This window comes from Budorcas taxicolor, chromosome 10 (assembly GCF_023091745.1).
Source record: "Budorcas taxicolor isolate Tak-1 chromosome 10, Takin1.1, whole genome shotgun sequence".
NCBI classification, from domain to species: Eukaryota; Metazoa; Chordata; class Mammalia; order Artiodactyla; family Bovidae; genus Budorcas; species Budorcas taxicolor.
Genome location: NC_068919.1, coordinates 35,437,622 through 35,462,573, shown reverse-complemented (window position 1 = coordinate 35,462,573; position 24,952 = coordinate 35,437,622). Strand labels below are relative to the sequence as shown.

Genomic DNA, 24,952 nt, shown 5'->3' with positions numbered 1-24,952 from the left:
AAGTAGTCTCTTTGCCTCTCTTCCAAGATAAAGCACTTTTTCAAAACATTTGCATTTTCAAAAGGTCAATGGTGGTAGGATTATAGGTATTTGGCATTTTAAAAATTACTTTCTGCATTTTCCTAATTATCTCTGACTATGTATTATCTTTACTATAAGATTCTTTGGGACCGTCTGTAATTACAAAAGCATTTTGTGCTCAATGCAGAAAACTTGGGAAATATAAAGGAAAAAGAAAAGTCCCCTTAATGACATCATGCAAAGAAAACAGCTGTTAACATTTTGGCATATGTCTTTCAGACTTTTCTCTCTGCAGAGATGCTTCATTTTTGTGATCTGGAAAGAAATGTAAACATTTAAGAGACAAAGCCTTGAGTCTTTAGTCTTCAATTTATTTCTGTTTTTAAACAGCATCTAACGGCTTGGAAAAGTCCCTAACAGCAAGGGCCTGCCCCATGCACTCCCAGAGGCTCCCCTAGTCAGGGCTGGGGTCCAGGCTCCAGTTACTCCCCTTCAGCCACACCAGTCACCAGGCCTATTTTCTCTCCATCTCTGGAGACATGGAACAGAAGAGGGTCTCCAGTTAGAGGCAAAGTTGGAACTAAGGGATGCTGCATGGAAGGACTGGGCTGAAACACAGCTGCCTTTGTTAGTCTTGGGATATTTTGGGATATGGTAGCATGCTCAGACAGGAGGGCATGAAGAGGGGCTCCTGAACTCCTCTCTGGCCTCATTCATTCCTGGGCAAGCCACACAGCACCCCTTCCTCTTGCCCAGCTCCTCAGTGCACTGCCTTTAAAAGCTGGGCAAAGGATGGCCCATGTCATTCAGCATTCCTGGCCATGATCTGCTCAGCTGCTCTTTACTCCTGACCTAGACAGGATGGGTAACCGGGAAGGTGATAACAATTCAGACCTGAGTGTCCCACTACCTCACGCTACAGGGCTTGGGACCCGACTGTACCAATCCCTTACCAATTCTCACCTAAAGGGGAATAATACAAGGGCATCTCTTTGTGAGGAGGGGCAAACCTGGGCATTTAAACTCCAAGCACAGACACAGATGGGCCCCCAGGCCAGAGACGCCTCAATGCATGCACTGAAGCCACAGGGCCGCTCAGCTGGGAGAGTAGGGGCCCCAGCTTCTCTCCACACCCATGGTAACCATGGAAACATAACCACCCCCTCTGCCAGCTGCCTGCGTTTAGACAACCAGGCCTGGCCCACCTCCACCCAGCAGAGGCCTGAACTGATGCCAGGCCAGCCACAGAGTTTTGCAGGAAGAACTGGGATTGGGTGATGTGGTCAGTCCAGGCTTCCAGCACAGCTCAGGAGGGCTACCACAGGAGCCTCCACGCCTTGCCGCCTGGGCTGGGGTCAGACGGGGCTTAGTCAGCCAGCACAGCGGCCGGCAGAGCCAGCCACGTGGCCCCGGATGCCCTCGGCCTGTGGGCTAACAGCTACTGTGGGGCAGTAGCCCTTGCTGCAGTAGCAGCAGCCTCTGAGACTCACTGACGGGGCTCTCTGGCTGCTGCTGCCCCTGCCCAGGCCGCTCAGCCAGCTCCCCAGGGCTGAGGATGTACCGATAGTCACTGGGGGTGCCCCCCACGGCCCCCAGGCCACTGTCATCCCCCGCCCCACTGCTGGCCTGGTCCCCGCCAAGCAGCTCCAGGTCACCTCCCTCAGTAGGCTCCTGGGCCCCCTCAAGGTTGATGTACAAGGGGTCCTGGCTGGCGGACAGTACAGACAGGCGGCCCAGGACCGTCTCCAACTCCATTCGCAGACACGTGAAGCTTGGGCGCTGCTTGGGGTCGGCGCTCCAGCATTGGTACATGAGCTCATACCTGGGACAAAGAGAAGGGTGAGGGGAGGGAGTAAGGAGCCAGAGAAAGGGGAAGAAGGGTCCTCCTTTCAAAAGCAGAGGCCCCTTTATTATACGAAACCACAATTTAAAAAGATGTGATGGGACTTCCCTGGTGGTCCAGTGGTTAAGACTCAGCATTCCCAATGCCAGGGGCCTGGGTTCGATCCCTGGTCAGGGAACTAGATCCCACATGCCGCAACTAAGAGTTTGCGTGCTGTAATTAAAAGATACTGCATGTCACACCTAAGGATCCTGCATGCTGCAACATAGATCTAAGATCCTGAGTGCCTCAACTTAGACCCAGTGGAGCGAAATAAATAAATAAATATTTTAAAAAAAAGATGTGATTATGGAAGTTCCCTGGTGGCCTAGTGGTTAGGATTCTGGCTTTCGCTGCTGTGGCCCAGATTCAATCCCTGATCAAGGAACCGAGATCCTGCAAGCCACATGGCAAGGTCAAATACATATAAATCGAACACCGTGTGTCTGGCACTATTTACTGGCACTATGGGTTTACTGTGTATCTGGCATTATTCTAAGTATTTTATATTTATTACTAATTCTCACAATATTATGAACTAAGTGATTCCTTCTCTACCAATGTTCAAAAAAAGGCACAGAGAGGTTAAGAACGTTGACTAAGGTCACACAGGTAGAAAGTGATGAAACCAGGTGGGTAGGGTCTAGAGACCCTCTTCTGCTGTTTTGGGAGTGGGTAGTAGGAGTGTTTTTGTCCTGTGAGACACAGCCAGGAGTCAGGGTTATCTGGGGGGGAGTGAGATTTGAGCATTCACCCTTTGTCCTAAATCCTCATCCATTCAGGGGGTCTTAAATCCTCATTATTCATGGACACCTTGAGAATCAGAAAAGCTTCCAGCCCCTTCCCTGGCAGCAACATTTTTTATGTACAACTTTAGGAGCTTTATAGATTCCCTGAGGTCTTATTCCTATTCCCAGGGAATGCCTCATGCTGAAGGAAAAAAAAAATCTAACAGGAAGGGGCTGAGACCAGATCTAGTCAAAGCAAATGCCTGACTTTCTTGCTTGTGCGCACAATAAAAGCCCCAAACACTCCCACATACCAGGCCTCCTGACAGGGGCCTCCAATGATGGGGCAAAGCCATGCCAGACGCTGAATAGGTCGTGGGAATGGTCCAGGCCATGGCTATGTGGCTGGGCTGGGATATACCGTCAAGGCCGTGCCAGGAGCCAACTGGCGCCTGTCCACGGGCTGCCTGGTGGGAGGCCAGCGCCTGCCCACCCCCTACTAAGAACACTAACTTCAGTCCTGAATGACACTAAGCCAGAGCCTGGTCCCCACTGCCCAGTATAGCCTCTGTGGCTTCAGAGGCCCAGGCAGGCTGCAGCCACTGGGAGACCAGTGTTTTCTGACTCCCCTGAGCTCTGTTGAGGGGAAGCCCTGGTTTGTGCACTCAGATTTCCCTCTCTCCCACAGTCCAGGCTCAGGGTCCTTCAAAGCTCCTACCCTAGAGGAAAGAGGATCCCACCACTCAGGCTGAGTCTTCCTCTGCCTGTCTCCATTCTTGAACCTCTGGAGGTCCAACCCCAGAGCAGGAAATAGATTTGTAGCCTCCCATTCCCTAGTACTAGTGCAAAGGTCCTCTGGGGGCCCAGGGAATCTCTGGCTTGCATGGCGTGAGAGAATAATACTAGAATAGACAAGTCATAGTGGGGGTCATGTTTAATAGGCACCTTCTAAAATCACATAGATCTAGGTTCAAGTCTCAACTTATTCACTTAATAGCTGTGTGACATGGGTCGTGTTATCTAACCTCTTTAATCCTAATTCCTCATCTACAAAATGGGGATAATAATAGTCTTTTCCTCATAGGGTTAGAGGAGGATTACCTGAAAGAATGCCTGTGAAGTAGCCAGTTGATGTTAGCGATACTGTGTTCTAGTCACACGGGGTTCATGACTCTCCCTGGAGTAGCAAGTGTATCACCATCCCGCCCCACTCCCAAGGGCTCCAGGCTTCCAGAAAGCAGGGAAGACAGTGCCCTTCTCCCCGGGATTGCAGTCTGTTATCTTAGGTCTCTCCACTCCCCCAGAGCAGAGGCCCAGATAAGAAAGGAACCCAACCTCCCGCCCCCAGCGCCCCCTCCCTGTCAAGCAAGGAATGCGATGGAGCAGCAGTTTTTCCCAGCCCCCAGGGAGCACTCCCGGAGGGGGAGGGAGCTCAGCTTTGGAGAAGGAGTCTGGGTGGAGAATGCTAACAGGGGAACCTGCAGCCACTGTTGCCCAACCAACCCTGGACCTTCTGCCTCTGGGGGGGATTCCTGGTTCTCCCCAGAATCTGGAGAAAATGAGCAATCGGTAAAGGCTGGAGGAAGAACTATAGGATGATAAAGGAGGAGAGAAAGAAAACAGGAGTCGTAGATGAAAAAGAAAGTTCAGGGTAGAAGTCAGACTCACCTCTAATGACAAGGGTATTTCCACAAAAGTTCAGCTGAGGGTCGCAGCCCCCGCCAGGACAGCAGGTGTGGTGGTAGCCATCCGATGAAACCCCAAACACCTGTTCCCTCCCAGGATCCCCTCCCTGGGGCACTCACACGTCCTCCATACACTCCGGAGGCTGTTTCAGGCGGTTCCCGCCGATGAGGTAGTTGTAAATCTCAGCGTTCTCGATGCCAGCGTATGGCGTCTGCCCACGCGTCATGATCTCCCACATGGTCACCCCGAAGGCCCACTGGGACAGAATCGAGGTTGGGGGGGAGGTGTCACTAGGCCTCCTAGGCCAGGCAGTCTCGAAGCAAGCACATCTTGGGGCTCAGGGGCCTCAGGCTGGGACAGCCAGAGCGCAGAGGGCCGAGTGGGCTAGGCCTGGGAGAGGCTCCAGGTCCACCCACACGCTAACCACAGTACTGCCCCGCCACCTGCTCACCACGTCACTGTGCACAGTGTACAGGTTGTCAGCCAGGCTCTCCAGGGCCAGCCACTTGACGGGCAGTTTGGAGGCACAGCCCTGACGATAGTAGTCCCCACTGTAGATCTTCCGGGAGAGCCCGAAGTCAGCCACGCACACCGTCATGTCTTCTGCCAGCCTGGGAGGGGTTGGAGGGTGGGGTCAGCCTTCCACCAGGCCGAAGCCTTACTAAATCCACGGTGTCTTTGTCCCCAAGCCATCTCCTCACAGAGCAGATACTGTTCCAGGCGGGGGCTAGTTCTTCCTGGTACTGCTTCCTGCCTCCCACCCGAACCCTCCAGAATTCACATACATGCAGTTCCGAGCAGCCAGGTCTCGGTGGATAAAGTTCCGGGAGCTCAGATACTCCATGCCACAGGCAATGTCCACCATGAACCGGACCAGGGTCTGCAGCGGCAGGTTCTGGTGGGCAGACAGGACAGCAAACTCAGGACAGACCTAGCCAGGGCAGGAGGAAAGGGATTCCCTGACCAGGAAACCTAACAACTGTACTCAGAATTGCTGAAAGGAAGAGGGTGGAGGGGCTTCCCAGTGCAAGGAAGCTTTGGCAAACTTGAGGGAGGGCACCCAAAAGTCAAGACTGTCCCAATCTGGGCCCCCCATGGGGCTCCTCTCCCAGGAAGGGGCCTAGCTAAGCCTCAATTCCCAATGGGGACTTGTGAGCGAGAAGAAAGCCTGTTAGCAATAAAGGTCAGACTTAGAGCCCGCCTTCTCCCAACCTACTCAAACGGCCCTGCCCACCAAGCCAACCTCTCTCCCAGGGTTTCTGTGCTTTTCCAACCCCTGGCCACTCCCACCCCAGGCACTCACAAAGGGGTTCTCGCCAATCCGGGAGGTGAGCAGGAAGGCGTGCAGGTCCCCATGCTTCATGAAAGGCAGGATGACCATGGGGATGGGGAGACGGCCTTTGGCCCTGCTCCGGAGGCTTACCCCTGGGGACAAGGGAGAGTCAGCGGGGCACATAAAGGTCAAGGGACAGTCCAAGCATCGGCCTGGGTCCCCACTTGCCGGTCCTACCTCTAGCCCTGGCTCTGCTACCTCTTTCCCCAAAAGTTCCACACTGGCCCAGTGACTCCCCAGGAGTCATTCTGGCTGCCCTGGAATCTCTGGAGCATCTTCTCTGTCTCCTCCTCCTCTGTTTACACAAGCAGTCTTCATGTACAGGGTCTACAAACTGAGCTCCTTACCTGGAGCCTGATCAGATTTCAGCCACGCCCCTCCTTGCTATTTTGGTGTCTGCTTACTCACCAGGCAAGTCTGAGCTTCTCCCCACAGGCTGCCCTAGCACCTTGGAGGAGCACAGCTTTAGCCTCATTTTACTTCCCCCAAGAAGGGACTCACCAACAAGCTTGGCCACGTGTGGGTGGTCAAACTCCTTCATGCAAGCCGCTTCCCTGAGGAACTCTTCAATGTCACTTGAGGCAATGATGTCAGCTGGGAGAAAAGGAGGGAGGGAAGGAGGGAGACGTGACCACCGTGGGCTGACCACCGTGGGCGTGGGGAAACAGTCTGGTCATGAGCAGGAGGAAACCCCACAGGCTGGTCTGTCCAATATCTCCACTCGCTCATGCCTTCTCTTTGGTTTGGACAGCCAAACCACTCAACCAACCACAGCTTTAGTCACCCCAAGTGAAACCAGAGGATAGTCACTGCTGAGGCAGAGGACAGAGGCTGGGGCACCAAGGAAAGTGGGTTTATGCCTGTGAATTATTCACGTGGCAGAGAAAGCATCACAGTTAGCACTGACTAACACATCTTGGAAAGTCTAGGGGCCCAGCAGAGCCTGCTTCAGAATCAGCCCCCTCTCACCTTCCCAAGTGACACCCTCAGTTCCACTATAGTAATATTCTCCACTCACCTTTCAGCATCTTTACAGCCACTTTCACAAAGGAGCCATCCTCCTGCTTCAGTTGGGCCTCCCGCACTGAACCAAACTCTCCTAGGAACCGATCCAAACAGTGGTGAGTCCCCTTGGCCTCCTTCCCCCGACCCACCTCCCCAGTGACCCTTCATAGGGACACAGTATCACTTTCTGGGGCCACTGAAGGAGGCTCCCTCATTCATAGCAAAACAAAGTAAGCTAGGAGTGATGACACTTCAGCCTTTCTCGACCCCAGCCTCCATTCCCCTAAACATCCAGCAGCCAGGAGTTTATGAGCACATCCTGTTCATAGGAGCTGACCTATATCCATAGCCCAGAGTGACATGGAAGCAAGCAGACACACCCAGCCCTGGCAGCTCAGGCCAGTCCCTGCTCAGCCCCACATACCTTTGCCCAACATCCGGCCCAGGGTGAACTGCTGCTCCGGGATCAGCACGTCTTCCAGCTTGTCCTTCAGCTCATCGCTGATCCCCAAGCTGTCCACTGCAGGCAGGCGGTCATAAGAAAGGGAGCGACCTCTCTGGTCCTGATCCAAAACTCAGCCTGCCTCCTCCACCCCAGACACCACCCTCAAAGCAGAGGTAAGCTTTATTTAGCTCCCCCACAGCTGGGCCGGTGACCTCTGCCAGGATAGGTCTACGTGTCTTTTCCATGGTGTGCCTAGGACTCAGCAAGGTTCAGACCTATTGGTCAAATCAGTAAGAGAAAGGCAGGTGCAGGTTCAAGACAGCCCATTCCTTCCTCGTAGGACTCCCCACCACTCACTTACGTGTGGCCTCGATGCGCTCAGGCCTTTCCCGATTGAAGGACCGTGCTGCCCGGAAGTGAACAGCTGGCTCCCCCCGGGCCATGACGCTGTCAAAGGCTTGCCTAAAAGGAGACCCAAGGACTTGGAGTCAGCTCCAAGGTCTTCAGTCAGTGCCGGCCTCTCTCTCCATGTCCTCAGCCCTTACCCAAACCGTGTCTCCTTCCTCCTCTTTCGAAGCAGGATGAGGGCCAGGGCAGCAGCCGTCACCAGGGCCGTCAGCACACCCAGGACCACAGGCACCCAGGATGTGCGGCTGTGGGGAGCACCCTGCTGGCCTGTGGGAGACAGGGGCAGTAGCACAAGCTGGGCTGACACCACGGAGACCCTTTAGAATTTGTAAATGAGGGTCAATGAGCCTGAGCCAATGGCTCCTCTCAGTCAGTAAGGGAGCAGAGTGGAAAGAGGCTCCAAAGGAAGACCCAAGAGTTCCTACTCTGTCAGCCACAGGCCCTGGCTGTTGGGACCTACAGTGTGACCAGGCATTTCTATGCTAGTTTGCATGGCATGGGGGTGGAGGATGAGATACAACCCTGGCCTCAAGTGCATGACTCTGAGTCTTCGGGCCTCTTAGGAGGGGAGGTGCTGCCAATCTCCTCCCATCAGTCCAGGTTGCCCTGGAAAGCCTCAATCCCGTGGCCCCTTCCCCTTATAGGCCTTACCTGCATGGTCATGAGAAGAGACCACCAGTGGCTGACTCCAGGGCCCACAGCCAACTGCATTGGTAACACACACACGCACAGTCAGGTCCTTCTGGGGATCCCAGCCCGTCAGGTTGGCCCTGGTCCCCTCCACTGTCAGCTCACCCTGCAGCCAGGAAAAGTCCCCATCCCACACTGAGCCTGAGGAAAAAGGCTCCAGCTGGGTGGGGCCTGAAGGCAGAAAAAGATCTCACTAGGAACATGGGCGGCTAGGAACACTGTGGGTTCAGGGGATGCAGGGACACAACCTGCTGGGAGTCATCACATTCCTGCTGCAGGCTGCAGAGGCCTCTCCTGAACACAAACAAGGCTCAGTCTGAGAAAGCAGGGGTGGGGGATGGGAGGGAACTGAGGGGTGGAAGAGGATAAGAAGGCCTTATCTGTGTCCTCCCCTGGTTTGTGCAGGAATGTACTTCCTGCTTGACTTTCAAAGTGGACACTGGAAGCAGTCTTCACAGGAGATGGACTCCAATGAACAATGCAGCCTGCAGAGGAGGGCAGGACAGCGTAGACTCCCAGGGGTGGTGGAAGGCCCACCACGGCCCCCCGCGCTCACCAAGGACTGCTAACCTGAATCTTGAAGGGCCTTGGAGCCCTGATGGCTGACTGTAGTGCACTTGGAAGTTTCCCTTACCTGGGTACCGTTGTCTTGAGCCCAGGACATTTTATAGGGTCCCAGGGGGCCTTCTGAAGGGCCCTCGGGGATCACTTCTTCCCACTCCAGGATGAGGCCAGAGTCTGTGTGGATGGCATGGAGGTTCTGGGGAGCGCTGGCTGGGGCTGTTACCAAAGAGAAAAGCTTGCTAAGAGCCCTGCCCTGCCTGCGCACCATCACTAGCCCACGTGGGCCTTTGGAACCGGCTCCATAGAACTAAACTGCTCTGAGAGCAACAGGTCGGGGAACAGTGTGTCTGCCATTGCTCACTGCTATCACCTGCTGTCCTGGGGAGTAAGGGTGAGCAATGGCAAGGCCTGGACCATCCCAGCGAGGCAGGGTACTGCTCCTCATCACCTTGGTGGCTCCTCAGTGGCATCCTTCACTCCCCTCTCCTCACAGCCCAGCAGCCTCCTTGCAATTGCTAGCAACTCCATGCATGTCTGTGCTATAGGGTCACTGCGCCCTCTTTCTACATGGATTTCCCCCCAAATATGGGTCCTTCCTTATCATTCAGACCTCAGATCTCTGTATCCAGGTATTCCTGGAGCCCCCTAGGGTACTCTTTACCACCGTACTATCCAATCTTTTCTGCTTGTCTGCTCCACCCACTAGAACTAGAGCTGCTGGATGGGGGCTGGATTTATCCAGTTCACAAGTAAGCAGCAGGCACTCAGTGAAGTGCTGGCTGACTGATGTATGATCCCCCCTCTTAGGTAACCCTCTTTCAATCAACTCCATTCAGAACTGGAGCTGACACTGCCCCGCCCCTCCTCATCCCTGCCCAGGTACTCTGCTCTGTAAGTCCTTTACCTAGACCCTTCGTCCGAAAGGGCACCCAGTCAGCATATGGAGAGGGCCCCAAGGCATTGGCACAGCGAACCCTGAGGCTGTAGTTGGTGGCGGGTGTCAGGTCCCGAAGCAGGCAGGTAAAAGGTGGCACGGGGACCATGACAGCCAGAACCTCCCAGTCTCCTGGGGCCTGAGTCACCTACAGAATAGCAGAAAATCAATGATGTAAGGGAGGGAGGTTTCTTAGGCATGTGAGATGAGATGGAAGGTAGGATGGGTATGGATATGATCGGGGGCTTTAATCTATGCCTCTTCAAGTCTATCAGTGGAGTAATCAAGACATGGAAACCACCTAATGTCCAGCAACAGATGGATGGATAAAGAAGATGTGGTATGTGTATGTATACATACATACATATATACCCAATGGAATATTAGCCGTAAAAATGAAATAATGCCATCTGCAGCAACATGGATGGACCTAGAGATCATCATGCTAAGCAAAACAAGTCAGAAAGAGAAAGACAAGCACCATATGATATCACTTACACGTAGAATCTAAAATACAACAAAAATGAATATATATATGTACCAGAAGCAGACTCACAGACATAAAGAACCGACTTGAGGCTGCCAAGGCGGGGAGTGGGGGAGACGGAAGGAATGGGAGTTGGGGATTAGCAGATGCAAATTAGTATACATAGGACGGGTAAACAACAAGGGCCTACTGTATAGCACAAGGAACTATATTCAATGTCCTGTGATAAATCGTAACGGAAAATAAAGAACATATCTATCTATAACTGAATCACTTTGCTGTACTGCAGAAATTAACACAACACTGAAAATCAACTATACGTCAATTAAAAAATAAAACTATCAGCAGACATTTGCAACCCATCCCTTCCCACCCTCCCCCACTGCACATTCCACACCTCTACGTCTTTGCAAATTCTGTTCCCTTTGCTGGAAATAACCTGCTCTTCCTAATGAAGTCCAACTCATCCTTCAAGAGTCAGTGCAAATATCACTTTCTCTGTGAAACACTTTCTCAAATACTCAGTAAAATTGATGCCCCTTTGTGCTTGACGCATAATTATGTTAGAGTAGATACCACTCTTTGTATTCATTTGGCAAAAAAGTTCGTTTACATTTCCATAAGTTGTTACAGAAGAACCCAAACTTTTTGGCCAACCCAGTAACTGTTTAAATGCCAGCCCAGGGACTTCCCTGGCGGTCAGTGGTTAAGACTTTGCCTTCCAATGCAGGGGGTGCAGGTTCAATCCCTGGTCAGGGAGCCAAGATCCCACATGCCTTGCAGCCAAAAAACAAAACATAAAGCAGAAGCAATATTGTAACAAATTCAATAAAGACTTACAAAAAATAAATAAATAAAAATAAATGCCAGCCCAGAGTCTTAGAGCTTCTCAAGGGCAAAGTGCCTAGGATCTTAGGGGCACCATGAACCTGGCCTGCACCTTACACTTTGGGGACCCAGGGCAAGAGTACAAATGGGGAGATCCAGTGTACTACATGACTAAACATTATGATTTTAAATGTTAAAAATCAGCTAACAGGCTATTAAGTAAAATAGTTTCTATCTTAATATACTGACAAACAAAGCTACAAAACAACCCGTAAGATCAGGTTTGCAGTTTTCTACAATTCTCTGAATCCTTGGAGTTCCAAGCCTGAATGAGACAGCACAAGAAGAGCCAGCCTCCAGGCAAGGGTCTGCACCATGAGGGACACCATGTGCATGGGTGTGGACAGTGGCCTCCATACCCATTCCCCCTCAGATGGCTGTCCTTGGGGCTTAGTGGTGCATGTACCTCGGTGTGATCCATCCTTGGGAGGATGGAGCAGGGAAGAGGCCCATATCAGCCCCAGAAATAGACAGATTTAAGAGGGGGGGGTGTCCTGGTGAGCTGGATGGGTATATTCCCTTGGCCCTATGTATTCCCTGCCCGGCGGCAAGAGGTGCAACCAAAGGAGGGCCAGAGTGGGGTCCTCTAAAGGTGGGCACCCAGAGCAGGGCCCTTTGCTGCCCAGGAGAACTGCCTAGAACTGTTTCAAAGGTTCCCCTTAAATAGCTTTGGAGTGAACAGACAAAAACAAATGAGCTGGCATTGCCTCATTTTTTGATCACCTTACTTGGCCCTCCCACTCTCTAATGTCCAGGACCCCTTCTGGGCCCCTGTGTCTGAGGCCTGAGTCAGGGTGTAGAGCTCGAGAGTACAGGCATCAGATAAATCAAAGCTTTGGGGTTTTGCCTACATAAGTAAAACTCTTCCAGGGTATCCCCAGTCTGATCTACCGATCCGTTTTCTAGCCTGAAGAATGCACAGGTTGAACTGATCTGCCATCACTTGTTTGCCAGAGCACCCTATGATAAGGGGCAACGGCCAGGGCTGTTCCTGGTAAGGGAATGACACCTGAATAGTGGAGTCCAAGCCCTGAGGGCAAGACTAGGTAAATGTGATACCACTGTCAACAAAGTGCCACCAAGACAGCCAGGAGGAGGATGGCCAGGAGAGCCTGTCCCACCCTCGCAGCCTACCTGGACTGTACAGGATTGGATCAGGGCTCGGCCGTCGGCCCCCGGCATCCAGGCCACGCTAACGTTGCTGCTGGAGAGCTTCGTCACTGTGATGTTGAAGGGGGCTGCGGGGAGTGCTGCAAATGGGGACTTAGAGTCAGTGCCCAGGAAGGACAGAGAAAGGGAGAGAGTATGGGAGTCGAGCCATGAGGCCCTCCCTAGGGTTCTCCCCACCAAAATGATGGCCACGAAGCACTCCCAGGACCACAGTAATACAGAAGCCAAGCAACCAGCAGCAGACAGCTGCTCATACCTGGGAGGGGGCCTAGGCTGTGGAGATAGGTCGCCTCTCCCTGAATCAAGAGCCCTGTCTAATCAAGGAATAGGATAAGACAGTGGATGGGTGGGGGACACAGTATCTCGGCCTTGGGAGATACCAGTGAGAGGCAACTGGCCCTGCAGCCACAGCCCACTCCTGAGCATACATCAGCTCTCTCTCCCTCTGTACCCCTCCCACTGTGCACAGCAGCCCTCTGGGTCTCTACCATCCTGCTAGGCTGTTTCCCCCACCCCCATTCCCTCTACAGGGGCTGGAGAAGCAAGACTGGGCATGAGCCTTGACCGTCTCCTGCCAGCTGCCTCCCTTCTTCCCTCCCAAGGACTCTGCTCTGAGATGGGAAATCTGCTGTGACGTCAGGTTTCTATTCTCATCGCAGCCGTGGCAGGGTCTCAGGTGCTCCCACTAGGAATGGAGCTATGCCAATTAACTCCTCATCCACCAGATCCCAGCAGGACCGAGGCGAGTTGGAACACCAAACAATTCTAACTTCACCCACAGCCGGCAGAGAGGGCCTCTGCCTCACCGCCCCTCACTTCCTGGGGTCCTCCTACCTTGAAGATGAACAGTGGCGGTGCGAGAAGAGGCCAGGCCTTTTGGGTTGTGAGCTTCACAGGAGAACACAGTGCTCTGGGTCACCCCTGGGGCCAGAAAACCTTAATTAGCATGCCCTGAGCATCAACTCCCACTCAGTCTGGGATTGGGGAAGGGGGATAGCCAGGCTCTGGGTCTGATTAGCTTAATACCCTCCAGCCAAAAGAAAGGGTTAGACCATAGGGACCGATATAAATCTCAAGGCTGGGGCTCTGTTTTCTCATCTTCTGAATGGCAGAGTTGTGAGAACCAACTGATATAACATATGTAAAGTGCACAGTAAAACATTTGAGAAATGTGACATGTGACACCCCCCCACCTCAATCCCATCTCTGGCAGACAGCACAATGTTGCCTCCCTTTTCTGGTCATTCCTTTGCACATTCCAGAGAGCCCTTCTGTATTTGCTCTGTTCCAAAACATTGTTCTATTTGCAAATTCTCTGCCTTTTCAGTAGTTCTCTGCTCCTGAAGGCACGAGTCTTATCTCCCCAGTTATACTAATTCCCAGGGGGCTGGACCAATGGCTTCTCTTTCTTTTGTCCTAGATCCCCCGTGGTGCCTAGCGCAGTGTGGTGTGTGGAGTAGGAGTTCAGTGAGTGCTTATTATCTAGCTGTCTGCCTGAGGGTCCCCACCACGCACTGCTAGAGAGAACTGAACCCGACCTCCCTTCTCATCTGCTCCAACACAGTGCCTCCCGAATGGGACCTGCCCCACTTCCAACCGATCCTGCAGTTCATCTTTTTTCAAATTCCTAAGGGACTTGGCAGATCAGTGTCCATCCCTCCCAACTTGCAGTACATGAGACCAAGCTCAGATGCCCATCTTTTTCGGCCAGTTCAAGCCTCCACCAGAAACAATAACTTTGTTTCACACATAAGCGAGCCCTTCGTGAGGTGTGTGCCTGGGGATCTTGGGGTCCATGTGGGTGTGCAGGCATGGCAGCTTTGGTTTAACTGTGTAGAGGCATGGCCAGATACAGTTGTTTGGGAAAGGTCTGGAGATTTTCTGGAAAGGGCCATTAGAAGAGTATGCTCGTGTATCTGTGTGCTGGCTCCCCCTTCCCCCTTTTCCTCCCTGCCCACCCCACCCCTCCCCACTATCCCCAACACGGCAGCCTGAGATTCTTGTCTTCTAGACCAGTCTGCCAGACACTCCTCCTAGTTCTGCGTGGGCTGGCTCCTGGCTCCTTCCCTTGGGAGGGGTGGGGGGATGGGTGCCCTCGGTCCTACACATTCACCTCCCAGAGCCAGCTGTGCACGGCCTAGTCTGCTGTGAACTAGCCTACTGTGAACGAAGGCAAGAGGCTCCAGCATCTCCTTAAGCACACACAGCAGGCTCACCACAAATCAGCCCACCAGGCCAGTCTAGCACACCTGACTAATGAGCTTAGTAATGGTGCAGGTCATGTTCTCAGGCACTCTGGACACTCACAACAGCAAGCTTAGTGACTGAAGCAGGTTAGAACTCTGCCAGCCTCACCACCCCTGCTCAGAGCCCCTTGGGAGGCTGCTCACCTGTGACATTTAAAACGGAAGGAGAGGGAGCAGGTTCCCCAACCTGCGTGCCTCCTTTCCACCAGATGATGGTGACAGGTTCTGGGGGCCCCACGGCCTCACAAAACAGTTGGAAAGGGGCATTGGGCGGCACTGCCAGGTCTTTTGGCTCCACAGTGAAAAATGGCACACCTAGGGGTAAAAGGCAGGCGGGGAGTGAGCCTTGAGAGAGGGATTCTCCTTTCTCTAACAGCCCTTCTCAAAGCCAGGGAAGAGGCAGACGGTGGGGAGCTGGGGGAGGGGCAACAAGGAGGAGGAGTGGGCAGGAGCTTTAGCAGAGTTCTGCCGGCAAGCCCTAGATCCCATTCAGGGGCCTTTGTTACTTTCTTAGTCACTTTGTTTTCCTGGGCTCAACAGCTCTGAGCTCCTGCAGCTGTGGAGTCTTCCTCCCCTCCCCCAGTCCTCCCCCTCCTGGCCTGGCCACTTGGCAGAAAAAGGTCTAGCCCCAGATGGGTGCTCAAGGCTTGTTTGTCAGACAACTGGAACTCAACTGCACCCCATAGATGCTGGGTGCTAGCCGTCCCCTCGGCTCTCAAATCCCCAGGCCTTGCATGTAGGGGCTGGGCCCGGAGTCTGGTGCAACCAGGTCCCAGAAGGCAGTGGGGCCGCCCAGATTCCACTGAGCTTCCTTGGGCATAGGTGTGGTCCCTAGCAGACAGCGCCTGCTCAGGTCAACACGCCTCCGTGGCTCTGCCTCCTCACCTTCTACCGTGAGCCACACTGGCTGGGAGGTCTCAGTTTCGTCGCCATCCTCCACCTGGCACCAGTACCTCCCTGCATCAGAGCGGTCCACTGACTTCAGGCTGTGGAAACAGGACACAGGGCCTCCCAGAGTCAAGGGGGGCAGCTCTGCTGGGCAGACTCAATGGGTTCAGCCTACCCCCACTTCTGGAAGTATCCACAGGTGGCAGAATTAAAAAAAAAAAAACAAAAAACCACAGACCTATGGACATCAGCATTGCCCCCAGCTCCCAAATCCCATGGCAAGAACACAACATGCCCCCAGACTGGCATCCCACACCCTCCCCCAGTCCTGCACCTGAGGAAGCCAATCCAGTGCTGCTCACTGACGGGGATGTACACCTGATCCATGCTGTGGACCACAGCCCCATCCTTCACCCACTGTATCTCAGGCTCTTCCATCCCCTCCACACTGCAGTTGAGCTTCACCGGCTGTCCCTGAGACACCGTCAGCTTCACTGGGGCCCCCATGAGCTTCAGGCCTGAGAGGTGGGAAAGAGAATGTGTCATTCTGCTTGACAGGCACCCTGAGTCTGGAAATATCCCCCATCCTCTCCTAGCACCTAGTTTCTGTGTCAGAAGGCTCATTCCTAGCCAGTGGCCAAGGAAGCACAGGCAGGACAGTGTGGGAAGGAAGGTGGCCTAACCAGGGCTGCGGGAAGGAACACGACAAGCTCTCCAGGCACCATTTCTACCACTGCCAAGTTCCTCCCAGCTGTAAGGAAGTGACCTGTTCCCCATACCTCCCTGCTGGGCAGTGTTAAGTCGGGCCCAACCACCAAAAGGAAAGCAAGCCAGTCTGCAACAGTGGGGCACCCTCATAACCTGGGGCAGGTACTGCCCTCGGAATCACTGGTGTACCCAGTCAGTGCAACAGGCAGCCAGCTCTCCACCCAAGGTGACAGCCCAGACCCTGCACTGCTGTTGGCATCCTCCTGCACCCCCGCCTCTGGCAAATGTAAGGAGGAAGGGAAGGAGGGGGTGCTCCCCCGAAGTGGAGAACATATGGCTGCAAAACCACGTCAGATCAAACACATGGCAGCCTTCCTGGCAGCCGGCCGCTCTATTAATACCTGAACGTGTGCAGGGGCGGGTGCTAGGAAGGTAGGAGGTAAGAAGGGAAGGGAGGGGCCCTGAGCCCAAGACCCCTGAGCTACTGTCACACCAACAGGGGGCTACCCTCTAGAACACTACCTCTGAACACACACACACACACTCCTCCTGTGTGTTTTTAAGCAGTAAGGCAGAGAGGGGCGGGTGAACTATCCATAGAACTGAAACCCAGTCCAGCTTCTTCCTGCCCTTTGCTGTGTGATGCCAGGCAAATTTCTGAGCTCTCTGATCCTAAGATACACACACTCTTCCACTCGTAAATACTTGTCACTATTTCCCTTCCTTGTCCTCCTTTGAGATGCTGATATGGCAGGGAGAGCTGTCTGAAAAGAAGATACCTGCTGCTCTGCCGGGTGTCACTTCTTACTCTCTTCACCTTCTCAGGACCAGTCACAGGGCAAAGAGGGGTAGCTTTACACCCCATACAGGACAGGCAGTCCCAGGGGTGTGTAGTGTGAACTTAGGGATCCCGGGTGTTGCAAGAAGCACTCTAGCCACTGGCAAATGCTTCAGTGGCTGTGTGGGAACACAAGGCTGAGCAAACACCAGCAACTCTGCCCCAGTCCATCATCTCCAACATGCCTGGGTTTTAGGAAGCTCAGAGCAGGCACAGGGACTCGAGTATGCCCAGGTGTTTTCTGTGACTGGGCACTGTGAGAGCCCCTGTACCTACATGATGTAGGGGTCCTGTGGGTGCTGAGTCCCAGCCCCAGTGGCTTCAGAGGGGACCTTCGCGTGTGGGGCGAGCAGACAGGGGTCTCCTGGACTGGGAGGGGTGAACAACCAACTCGGAACATCGAGGCGGGAAAAGCCAGTCCCTAACATCCCCCGCTGACCGCTCAGCTCGCAGCCCCACTCCTTTCCTTACAACCCCGCCAGAAGAGCCCGGGCATGAGAAAGTTGGGGGGTGGGGGCCCCGACCCGAGATCCCGGAGCGAACCCACCGCTGAGCCCCCTTCCCCAGCCCCCGAGCCTCGGCCTTCCAGCTTGGAGCCCCCCGCTCGAATCTCCGGCCCGCCCAGGCCCTGGGCTTGCCCGGCCGCAGTCCCCGGGCTCCGATCCCCGCCGCGCCCCTCCGCAGCCCCCCGCTCTCCGCCGCCCCCCGGGCAGCCCCTACCTGCGGCCACGGGCTCGGGGAGCAGCAGAACCGCCAGGCCCGCCAGCAGCAGCAGCGGCGGCGGCGGCGGCCGCGGCAGCGGCGGGAGCCCCGACCGCCCCATGCTCCGCCTCAGCGCCATCGGCGGCGACGCCGCACCATGCCGGGCCCGGCCCGCGAGCGACCAGGGAGGAGGGAGGAGAGGGAGGAGGAGGAGGAGGGCCGAGGGAGGGACGGGGGCCGGCCCGGGGGGCGGCGCTGGGGCTGGGGCTCCGAGACCCGCGCCCGCCGTGAGTCGCCGCGCCGGCTGTCAGCCACGCGGGGTCCCCGGGGCCGCTCCTGGGCCACCGCGCTCCTTCCACAGCCGTCGCCGCCGTCGCCGCCGCCGCTGATTCATGTTCTTCTTGGAGCCGCCGCCTCCTCCCCGGTCGCCCGCCCGCCCGCAGCCCGAGCTCGTACCGCCCCCCCGCGGAACCCCGGGCGGCTCGCTCTGAGCACCAACCTAGTAGCTGCCAGCCAGCCGGGCCTCCGGCAGACCTCCACCCACAGACCTCCGCAGCCTCGGCCAGCACCCGCGGTCCCAGAGAATACCCCAGCGCAGAACCCAAGGACCTGGCTGGGTCCCCTAGATGGACACCCCAGCCACGCCCCTCCTTTCCTTAAATATACCCCAGCATCTTTTCCAACCCAGTACTCTAGATCCTTCCCTCAAAACCTTCCTAGAAACCTCTACCATACCCCAACTTTTGTCCAGACTCTGATCACAGAACCTAGCACCCTCCTTTCAGCACAGAAAATTTCCCCTGGATACTTCCAACCATCAGGCCCTGAAATTGTGGTGACTCAGTGCTCCCCCCACAGGACCTACTAGCACACCTTCGTGCCTCATTCATGAGTTTTTCACCCAAATTCCCTGTATTTGTATCTCCAAGACCTTGGGCCTTGGGTCTTGAGTTCTGAGATCTTGGTAATCCTCTGGTTTTATCGGCTGTTGCCACTGTTCCACTACATAGGTTAAAGCCCAATGGCCCACATCTCTGAGGGACTGTCATTCTTCCTAGTTGCTCCCTATGCTTCTAGCCCCCATCTCTCAGGATGTGATGTGAAAGTTGGCTGTGTTCTCACAATATCCAATAAAACATTAGCTATTATTAGTAGATTACCTTGCACATAGTAGGCACTCCATAAATAGACAGATGCTTGTTAAATGAATAATTGCCTCAGAGCTTGGCCTGCCCCACCACCAGTAATCTAAGGGGTAGCTGTGTTTACAGACATCCTGTCTGGCTGACAAAGAGCTGGTTCCAAATCCATTTTACCAAATGTCCCCTTCCTTTTGCCCTTGCCTTTAGGGGTCCCCAGGACCAGAACTCCAGAGGGCAAGTCCCAGAAGTACTGGGTAGGGAGGAGGGACAAGCCACTCGTTTTCCCCTCTTCCTCACCTTCCATTTCCCTGAAGCCTCACTGGATCTTTCAAAGGATTCTCCTTCTGAGCAGCAGAGGCCTGCCTCTTCCTTCTCTTGGCCCCATCAATGCTTGTTTATTTATTATACTGATAACAACAGCAGTTCTGGCGGCAGCCTCAGAGCCAGCTGGGCGCGCCCCCAGGCGGCAGCACAGGGAAAGTGCTGTCAGAGTTGGATGACGGGGGCCTGAGTGTCCCTTTAACTGAGAGCTCAGGCAGTCTTCTGAGGCGCTGTGGGTCGGCTTTGGGACTTTTTCCTAAAGGAAAAGTCTAGATCCGTTCCAGAATCCACAGTTTCGGAGCTCGCGCTGAGTCGGATCAGGGCAGACAATAGTCTAGGGCTGAAGCCAGATTCACCCGGGCCGTGGCTACTGCGGCAAGAGTGGCTGCTGCGGCCCTGCCCTTGAGCACTTGTCATTTCTCAAGGTCCTCTCCCCCAACTCTCCTCTCTGGAGGCGACTTCAAGTTTCCAATGAAAGGAAATTGTTGACTCTGGCTGACACTGAAAAGACTGCTCCTAGAGGATGTTGAACTTGGAGCCCAAACTGGCCTTTTAACTTCCTCTTCTCCCCTATCCCAACCCTGCCCCCCATTAATTCCTGAACTCTGATGAGAATCCCAGTCCAAGGACCATTCTTGGCCCCCAGGCAAAATGGATTTCTGGAGCACATGCCTCTGCATTCTCCACTCACAGTCTTTATATCCTTTCTTTCTTTTTCTTTGTTTGGCTACTCCAGGCAGCTCATGGGATCTTAGTTCCCCTACCAGGGATTGAACCCATGCCCCCTGCATTGGAAGCGTGGAGTCTTAACCACTGGACCCCCAGGGAAGTCCCTCTTCTCTCACAGCCTTGACAAACTTCCTACCTCAAGTAGCAGCCTGAGGGGCAGCATAGTGTCCCTGTGGGGCCTGGCGACTGGAATGCCTGCCTGCTCTACCCCTGCTTCTGAACCCCTCTTAAGTCTTAGTATTTCTGCTTGCAGGGTAGGGAGAACTGTGGAGTCCTGGCCTTCAGACTTTGTGCTCCTGCCTTCCTGAGCCCTCACAACCCACTCTTACCCATCTCCTCCATCTTTCTGTCTCTCTGGACACAGCAAAGAAACATACTTTAAGGATATGTGAGCAGGTGTGATTTTGTGGAAGAGGTGTGTAGGTGGGTGAGAGGGTGTGCATTATGATGTACGAGGGAGGGTGTGCATTTGTGCAAACCCTAAATGTGACTGACGCTTTGTGGGTGGATGGGGAGAGGATGTGTGTGTGTGACTGGAGGAGGTTGGCTGCCTGTGCAAATACATGCCTGCAAAAATCTCCCTTCCTTTTGTAAATGCATTGCTTGGAAGGAAACTAATCAAATCAACAGGAAATGTATTTGACCTAACATAGGAGCAGATCTCCAAGTGGTTCCTGTTCTCAAAACAGAAGCAGAGCCAGCTATGATCTATCCCACCAGAGAGGAAAGGCCAGCAGCAGAGCCGGGTTGGGCCTTGGCATCACCCTACTCATGTGAAATAAGTATCTGCCCATTCTCTGCTTTTTACAATCAATGACTGTCCAAGGAAGTCAAGGAGCAAGAAAAGACAAAGGCAAAACTGGAAATAAAAGCCACCTGCCCACAGCAGCAGAACACCTTGATAACAATTTTTAGCAGTCTCAGGAAGTAGCTGCTGCAGCTTTCTCAGAGTTAGGACTCCTCCTCCACGAGAGAACCAAGTCACGGGGTCATGGCAGTCTTGCTGGCCTGTGAGCAAGGGTATATTCTTTCCCAACTACTGCTTAAAGAGGTTAAGAGTTGGGAAGTTTCCTTTAAGGAATGGGGCAGCCAACGGAATCAGTTCCTCGTCACCTTAGAGAAGCAGGGAATCTATGACTTTGGGGTTTGGAGGTGTGATGTCACGGGTGCTGGGGACTATTGCTGTACCTGCCAAACGCCCCTTGCCTGAAATCTGTAAATCAGAAACAGTGCCACGCCTTCCTCAGCTGACGATAAAGCAAAAAAGTAAGTTTCTAGGAGAGACCGCACTCTGAAAGGGGGATTTTCAAATGAGCAGATTTTTCCCCAAAAGTAGGAAATAGGAAGAGAGCAGTAAGTCTGGGGTTTCTGAAATAGCAAGTGAGTCCAAACATGTGGGGAAAAAAACCAACTGTACTCTTCAAAATTTCACTGAGGGATGGCCCTGAGAAGAAGAGTGTAGTAAGTATGTGTGTGTGTGAATGCCATGTATCTGGCTGTCTATAGTTCTTTTTCGAGCTGCTTTAATAGCAACATGGTAATTTAGGCTATTTTAAAATTTTTTTATTATGAAATATTTTAAACATACGCACAAGTAAAACAGTATAATGAATCCCCAAAGGACCCTTCATTCTGCTTCGATGATTATCTTAGCCAATTGTGTTGTATTATTCCAATTTATTTTTAGTCTTTTGCTGGAGTTCTAAAACCAAATCTTAGCCATATAATTAATTTCAGCTGTAAATATTACACTGTGTATCTGTAACAGGCTTTAAAAAACTCACCCATATAGAGATTCAGATAGTTACATATAGAAATATTTATAGATATGTGTATATGTTACACATACACGTATATTCCCTTTGTCAGCTGAGAAGGGCTCAAAAGCAAGACACTCCAGTAGCAATGAGTATATCTAGCACCCAAATCTTGGTTTCTAATACCATTTTCCAATATAAGAGAACCAAAGGTCCTTGGAGAAATGGCTGATTCTAGGACTGGGGCAGGAAATATACAAGATGAGTTTGGAGCATTTTGTAGTACCAGAAAGTAAGCAAGTGTTCAAAAACAAAAGCAGAAAACACAAATCAAGCATATACACTCAGGGAATTCTGTCCAGTGGTTAGGACTCCAAGTTCTCACTACTGAGGGACCTGGTTCAATCCCTGGTCACGGGACCGAAATCCCACAAGCCACATGTTATGGCCAAAATACACACACACACACACACAATGATGGGGTATATCAAAGGGTCAAATATAAATATATGTGAATGACTATAATTTGTTAGTAATTAAAAAGTATATTATAAATTAATAAGTTAATTCATGGAAAGCATAGACAAATCTTCCATGCAGAATTACAAATAATTTATAATTTAGACATTACAAAGGTAGTCCAGCCTCAAGGAGGGGGAGGACTTCAAACTCATAACCTCAGTCTAATCATGAGAAAATCATCAGACAAATCTCATTGGCGGGATATGGCACAAAATACCCTACCAGTACTATTTTAAAATGTCCAAGTCATCAAAACAAAAAACAAAAAAAACCCTCTATGAAGCTGTGACAGCCAAGAGAAGCCTAAGGAGTCATGACAATGAGATGTAACGTGGTATCCTGGATGGAACAGGAAAAGGACATTAGGGAAAAGTTGAGGAAACCTGAATAAAGTATGGACTTTAGTAATACTATGTCAAATATTGGTTTATTAATACCAACAAACCTGCCATATTAATGATAGGTGCTACTATGTTTAGGATAAATTGAATGTTTCTTGCTTTATAATCCTGTAAAGCTAAAGCTATTCTAAAATAAAGTTTATTTTTCAAAAAAAACCACATCCATACCCAAAACATTAAAAAAACCACATTTTATTTACTGACTTGTTTATTTAGCTGCATCACTCGGCTTGCAGGATCTCAGTTCCCAACCAGAGATTGAACATGGGCCATGACAGTGAAAGCACTGAATTCTAACCACTAGACCATGAGGGTGGAGAAGGCAATGGCACCCCACTCCAGTACTCTTGCCTGGAAAATCCCATAGACAGAGGAGCCTGGTAGGCTGCAGTCCATGGGGTCGCTAAGAGTTGGACACGACTTCACTTTCACTTTCACTTTCACACATTGGAGAAGGAAATGGCAACCCACTCCTGTTCTTGCCTGGAGAATCCCAGGGACGAGGGAACCTAGTGGGCTGCTGTCTCTGGGGTCACACAGAGTTGGACACGACTGAAGGGACTTAGCAGCAGCAGCAGCAGACCACCAGGGAACTCCCCATACCCAAAAAAATGTTTTAAAAATACTTAATAGTGTGTGTCTTAGATTTAGTTTTTCCAAACAGTCTCAAAAAGTATCATTTTATAGTATGTTTGTTTGAATCAGGATACAAACAAATCAGGACCACATATTTAATTATCAGCCCTGGGATTTCTTTGGAAGGAATGATGCTAAAGCTGAAACTCCAGTACTTTGGCCACCTCATGTGAAGAGTTGACTCATTGGAAAAGACTCTGATGCTGGGAAGGATTGGGGGCAGGAGGAGAAGGGGACGGCAGAGGATGAGATGGCTGGATGGCATCACGGACTCGATGAACGTGAGTCTGAGTGAACTCCGGGAGATGGTGATGGACAGGGAGGCCTGGCGTGCTGCGATTCATGGGGTCGCAAAGAGTCGGACACGACTGAGCGACTTCACTTTCACTTTTCACTTCCATGCATTGGAGACGGAAATGGCAACCCACTCTGGTGTTCTTGCCTGGAGAATCCCAGGGACTGGGGAGCCTGGTGGGCTGCCATCTATGGAGTCGCACAGAGTCGAACACGACTGAAGCGACTTAGCAGCAGCAGCAGGATGTGTTTTGCACTTTCAGTGGCATCGTATCAGAGGGCACATTATGCCCAGTGGCCCCACTTTCAGTGACGTTAAGATTCATCAGTAGGTTTAAAAGTTGGCCCCCTGATCCATCCATCCAAAGTTCTCATCAACCTTTTACCTAATAGTTTTATCAATCATTGACGATCATTGCCTGCAGTAATTATGTCATTGGCAGTTGCAAACAATGATTTTCTATATCCAGTCTTCCTGCAGTTTTGGATTCAATTTCCCTCCCTCACTCACCATTAACTTCCGACCAGCCAGTACTATTTGGATTCCAAGGTTGGCTAAATCCTAGCAGTTGAAATTTACTGCTGCAGTTGAAACCAAGAGAGTTAAAAAAGGATTTTATAGAATACTTGGAAAATTGCTAGAAATGGAAATTCTTGGTTCCTATTAGAGACTGACTGAATCAGAAACTCAGATGTGGCCCGAAATCTGGCTTAACAAGCCCCCCAGGTGTTTCTGACGCTGCTAACATTGGCTGCCCTAAGATGGCCTTCAATCAAGCAATGATTTACTAAGGTCATATGAGCATGGCAATATACTGGGTGCTGAGCATGATGGATGCAAAAAAGAAGGCCTGATTTCCCCCAAGGAACCCAAAGTTTACACAAGGGAACAGGGGACATGCCTGTGAAAAGGGAACTGGTGATAGGTGATAGTGGGCAGTATGCTGCCAACATGGCACACAGGTAGCGCAGATAGAAGATTCCAAGGAATTCCTTGGGTTTCACCTTTCCTTTGTCCTGGTTATTTTCTTGTTTGGTCACCAATGTGTCTTTGCGACCCCCAGGGACTGTAGGCCACCAAGCTCCTCTGTCCATGGGATAATGCCGGCAAGAATACTGGAGTGGGTTGCCATTTCCTCCTCCAGAGGATTTTCCAGACCCAGGGATCGAACCCGGGTCTCCTGAGGCTCCTGGATTGGCAGGCAGATTCTTTACCACTGAGCCACCTGGGAAGCCCCAGTAATCTTCTTACTAGTCCATAATCACACTGGGGAGGCTACCGTCCTGAGTATGCAGGTTTCTATGCGCTGCTCCTGAGCTTGGGTGCTAGAGCGTAGCATACAGTCATCCCGGCTGGTGAGTGCGGGAGGGCGTCTGAGTAACTCTTTGCCTCTGTCACTGGTATTGTTCGTGTAGAGAGAGCCTGCGTAAAGCTTACTTGCGGGAGTACTTTGCTGTTCAAGCGTCCTGAAGACCAAAACGGCAGTTCCCTCCCAAGAGTGGGCGGAGCCGGGATGCGGGGCGGAA

General features: G+C 52.3%; 1 protein-coding gene across 2 annotated transcripts; it reads right to left on the bottom strand.

The window, feature by feature from the left end:
• Nucleotides 1–387: 387 nt before the first annotated feature.
• On the bottom strand, nucleotides 388–19,155 carry TYRO3 (TYRO3 protein tyrosine kinase). Of its 2 annotated transcripts, none has more exons than XM_052646469.1 (19): nucleotides 19,063–19,155; nucleotides 15,710–15,893; nucleotides 15,373–15,473; nucleotides 14,632–14,802; nucleotides 13,076–13,162; nucleotides 12,206–12,321; nucleotides 9,667–9,844; nucleotides 8,833–8,978; nucleotides 8,160–8,304; nucleotides 7,646–7,775; nucleotides 7,462–7,562; nucleotides 7,080–7,175; nucleotides 6,669–6,749; nucleotides 6,152–6,244; nucleotides 5,621–5,742; nucleotides 5,103–5,212; nucleotides 4,769–4,928; nucleotides 4,437–4,573; nucleotides 388–1,843 (listed from the first exon to the last, which is right to left on the bottom strand). In XM_052646469.1, the coding sequence occupies exons 1-19, from the start codon at nucleotides 19,067–19,069 to the stop codon at nucleotides 1,453–1,455; spliced, it is 2,556 nt and encodes an 851-aa protein (XP_052502429.1). In that variant the 5' UTR covers nucleotides 19,070–19,155; the 3' UTR covers nucleotides 388–1,452. The 2 variants fall into 2 exon arrangements, with proteins under 2 accessions (XP_052502429.1, XP_052502430.1); XM_052646470.1 differs by lacking the exon at nucleotides 19,063–19,155 and adding an exon at nucleotides 17,642–17,777.
• Between the last annotated feature and the right edge of the window lie 5,797 nt (nucleotides 19,156–24,952).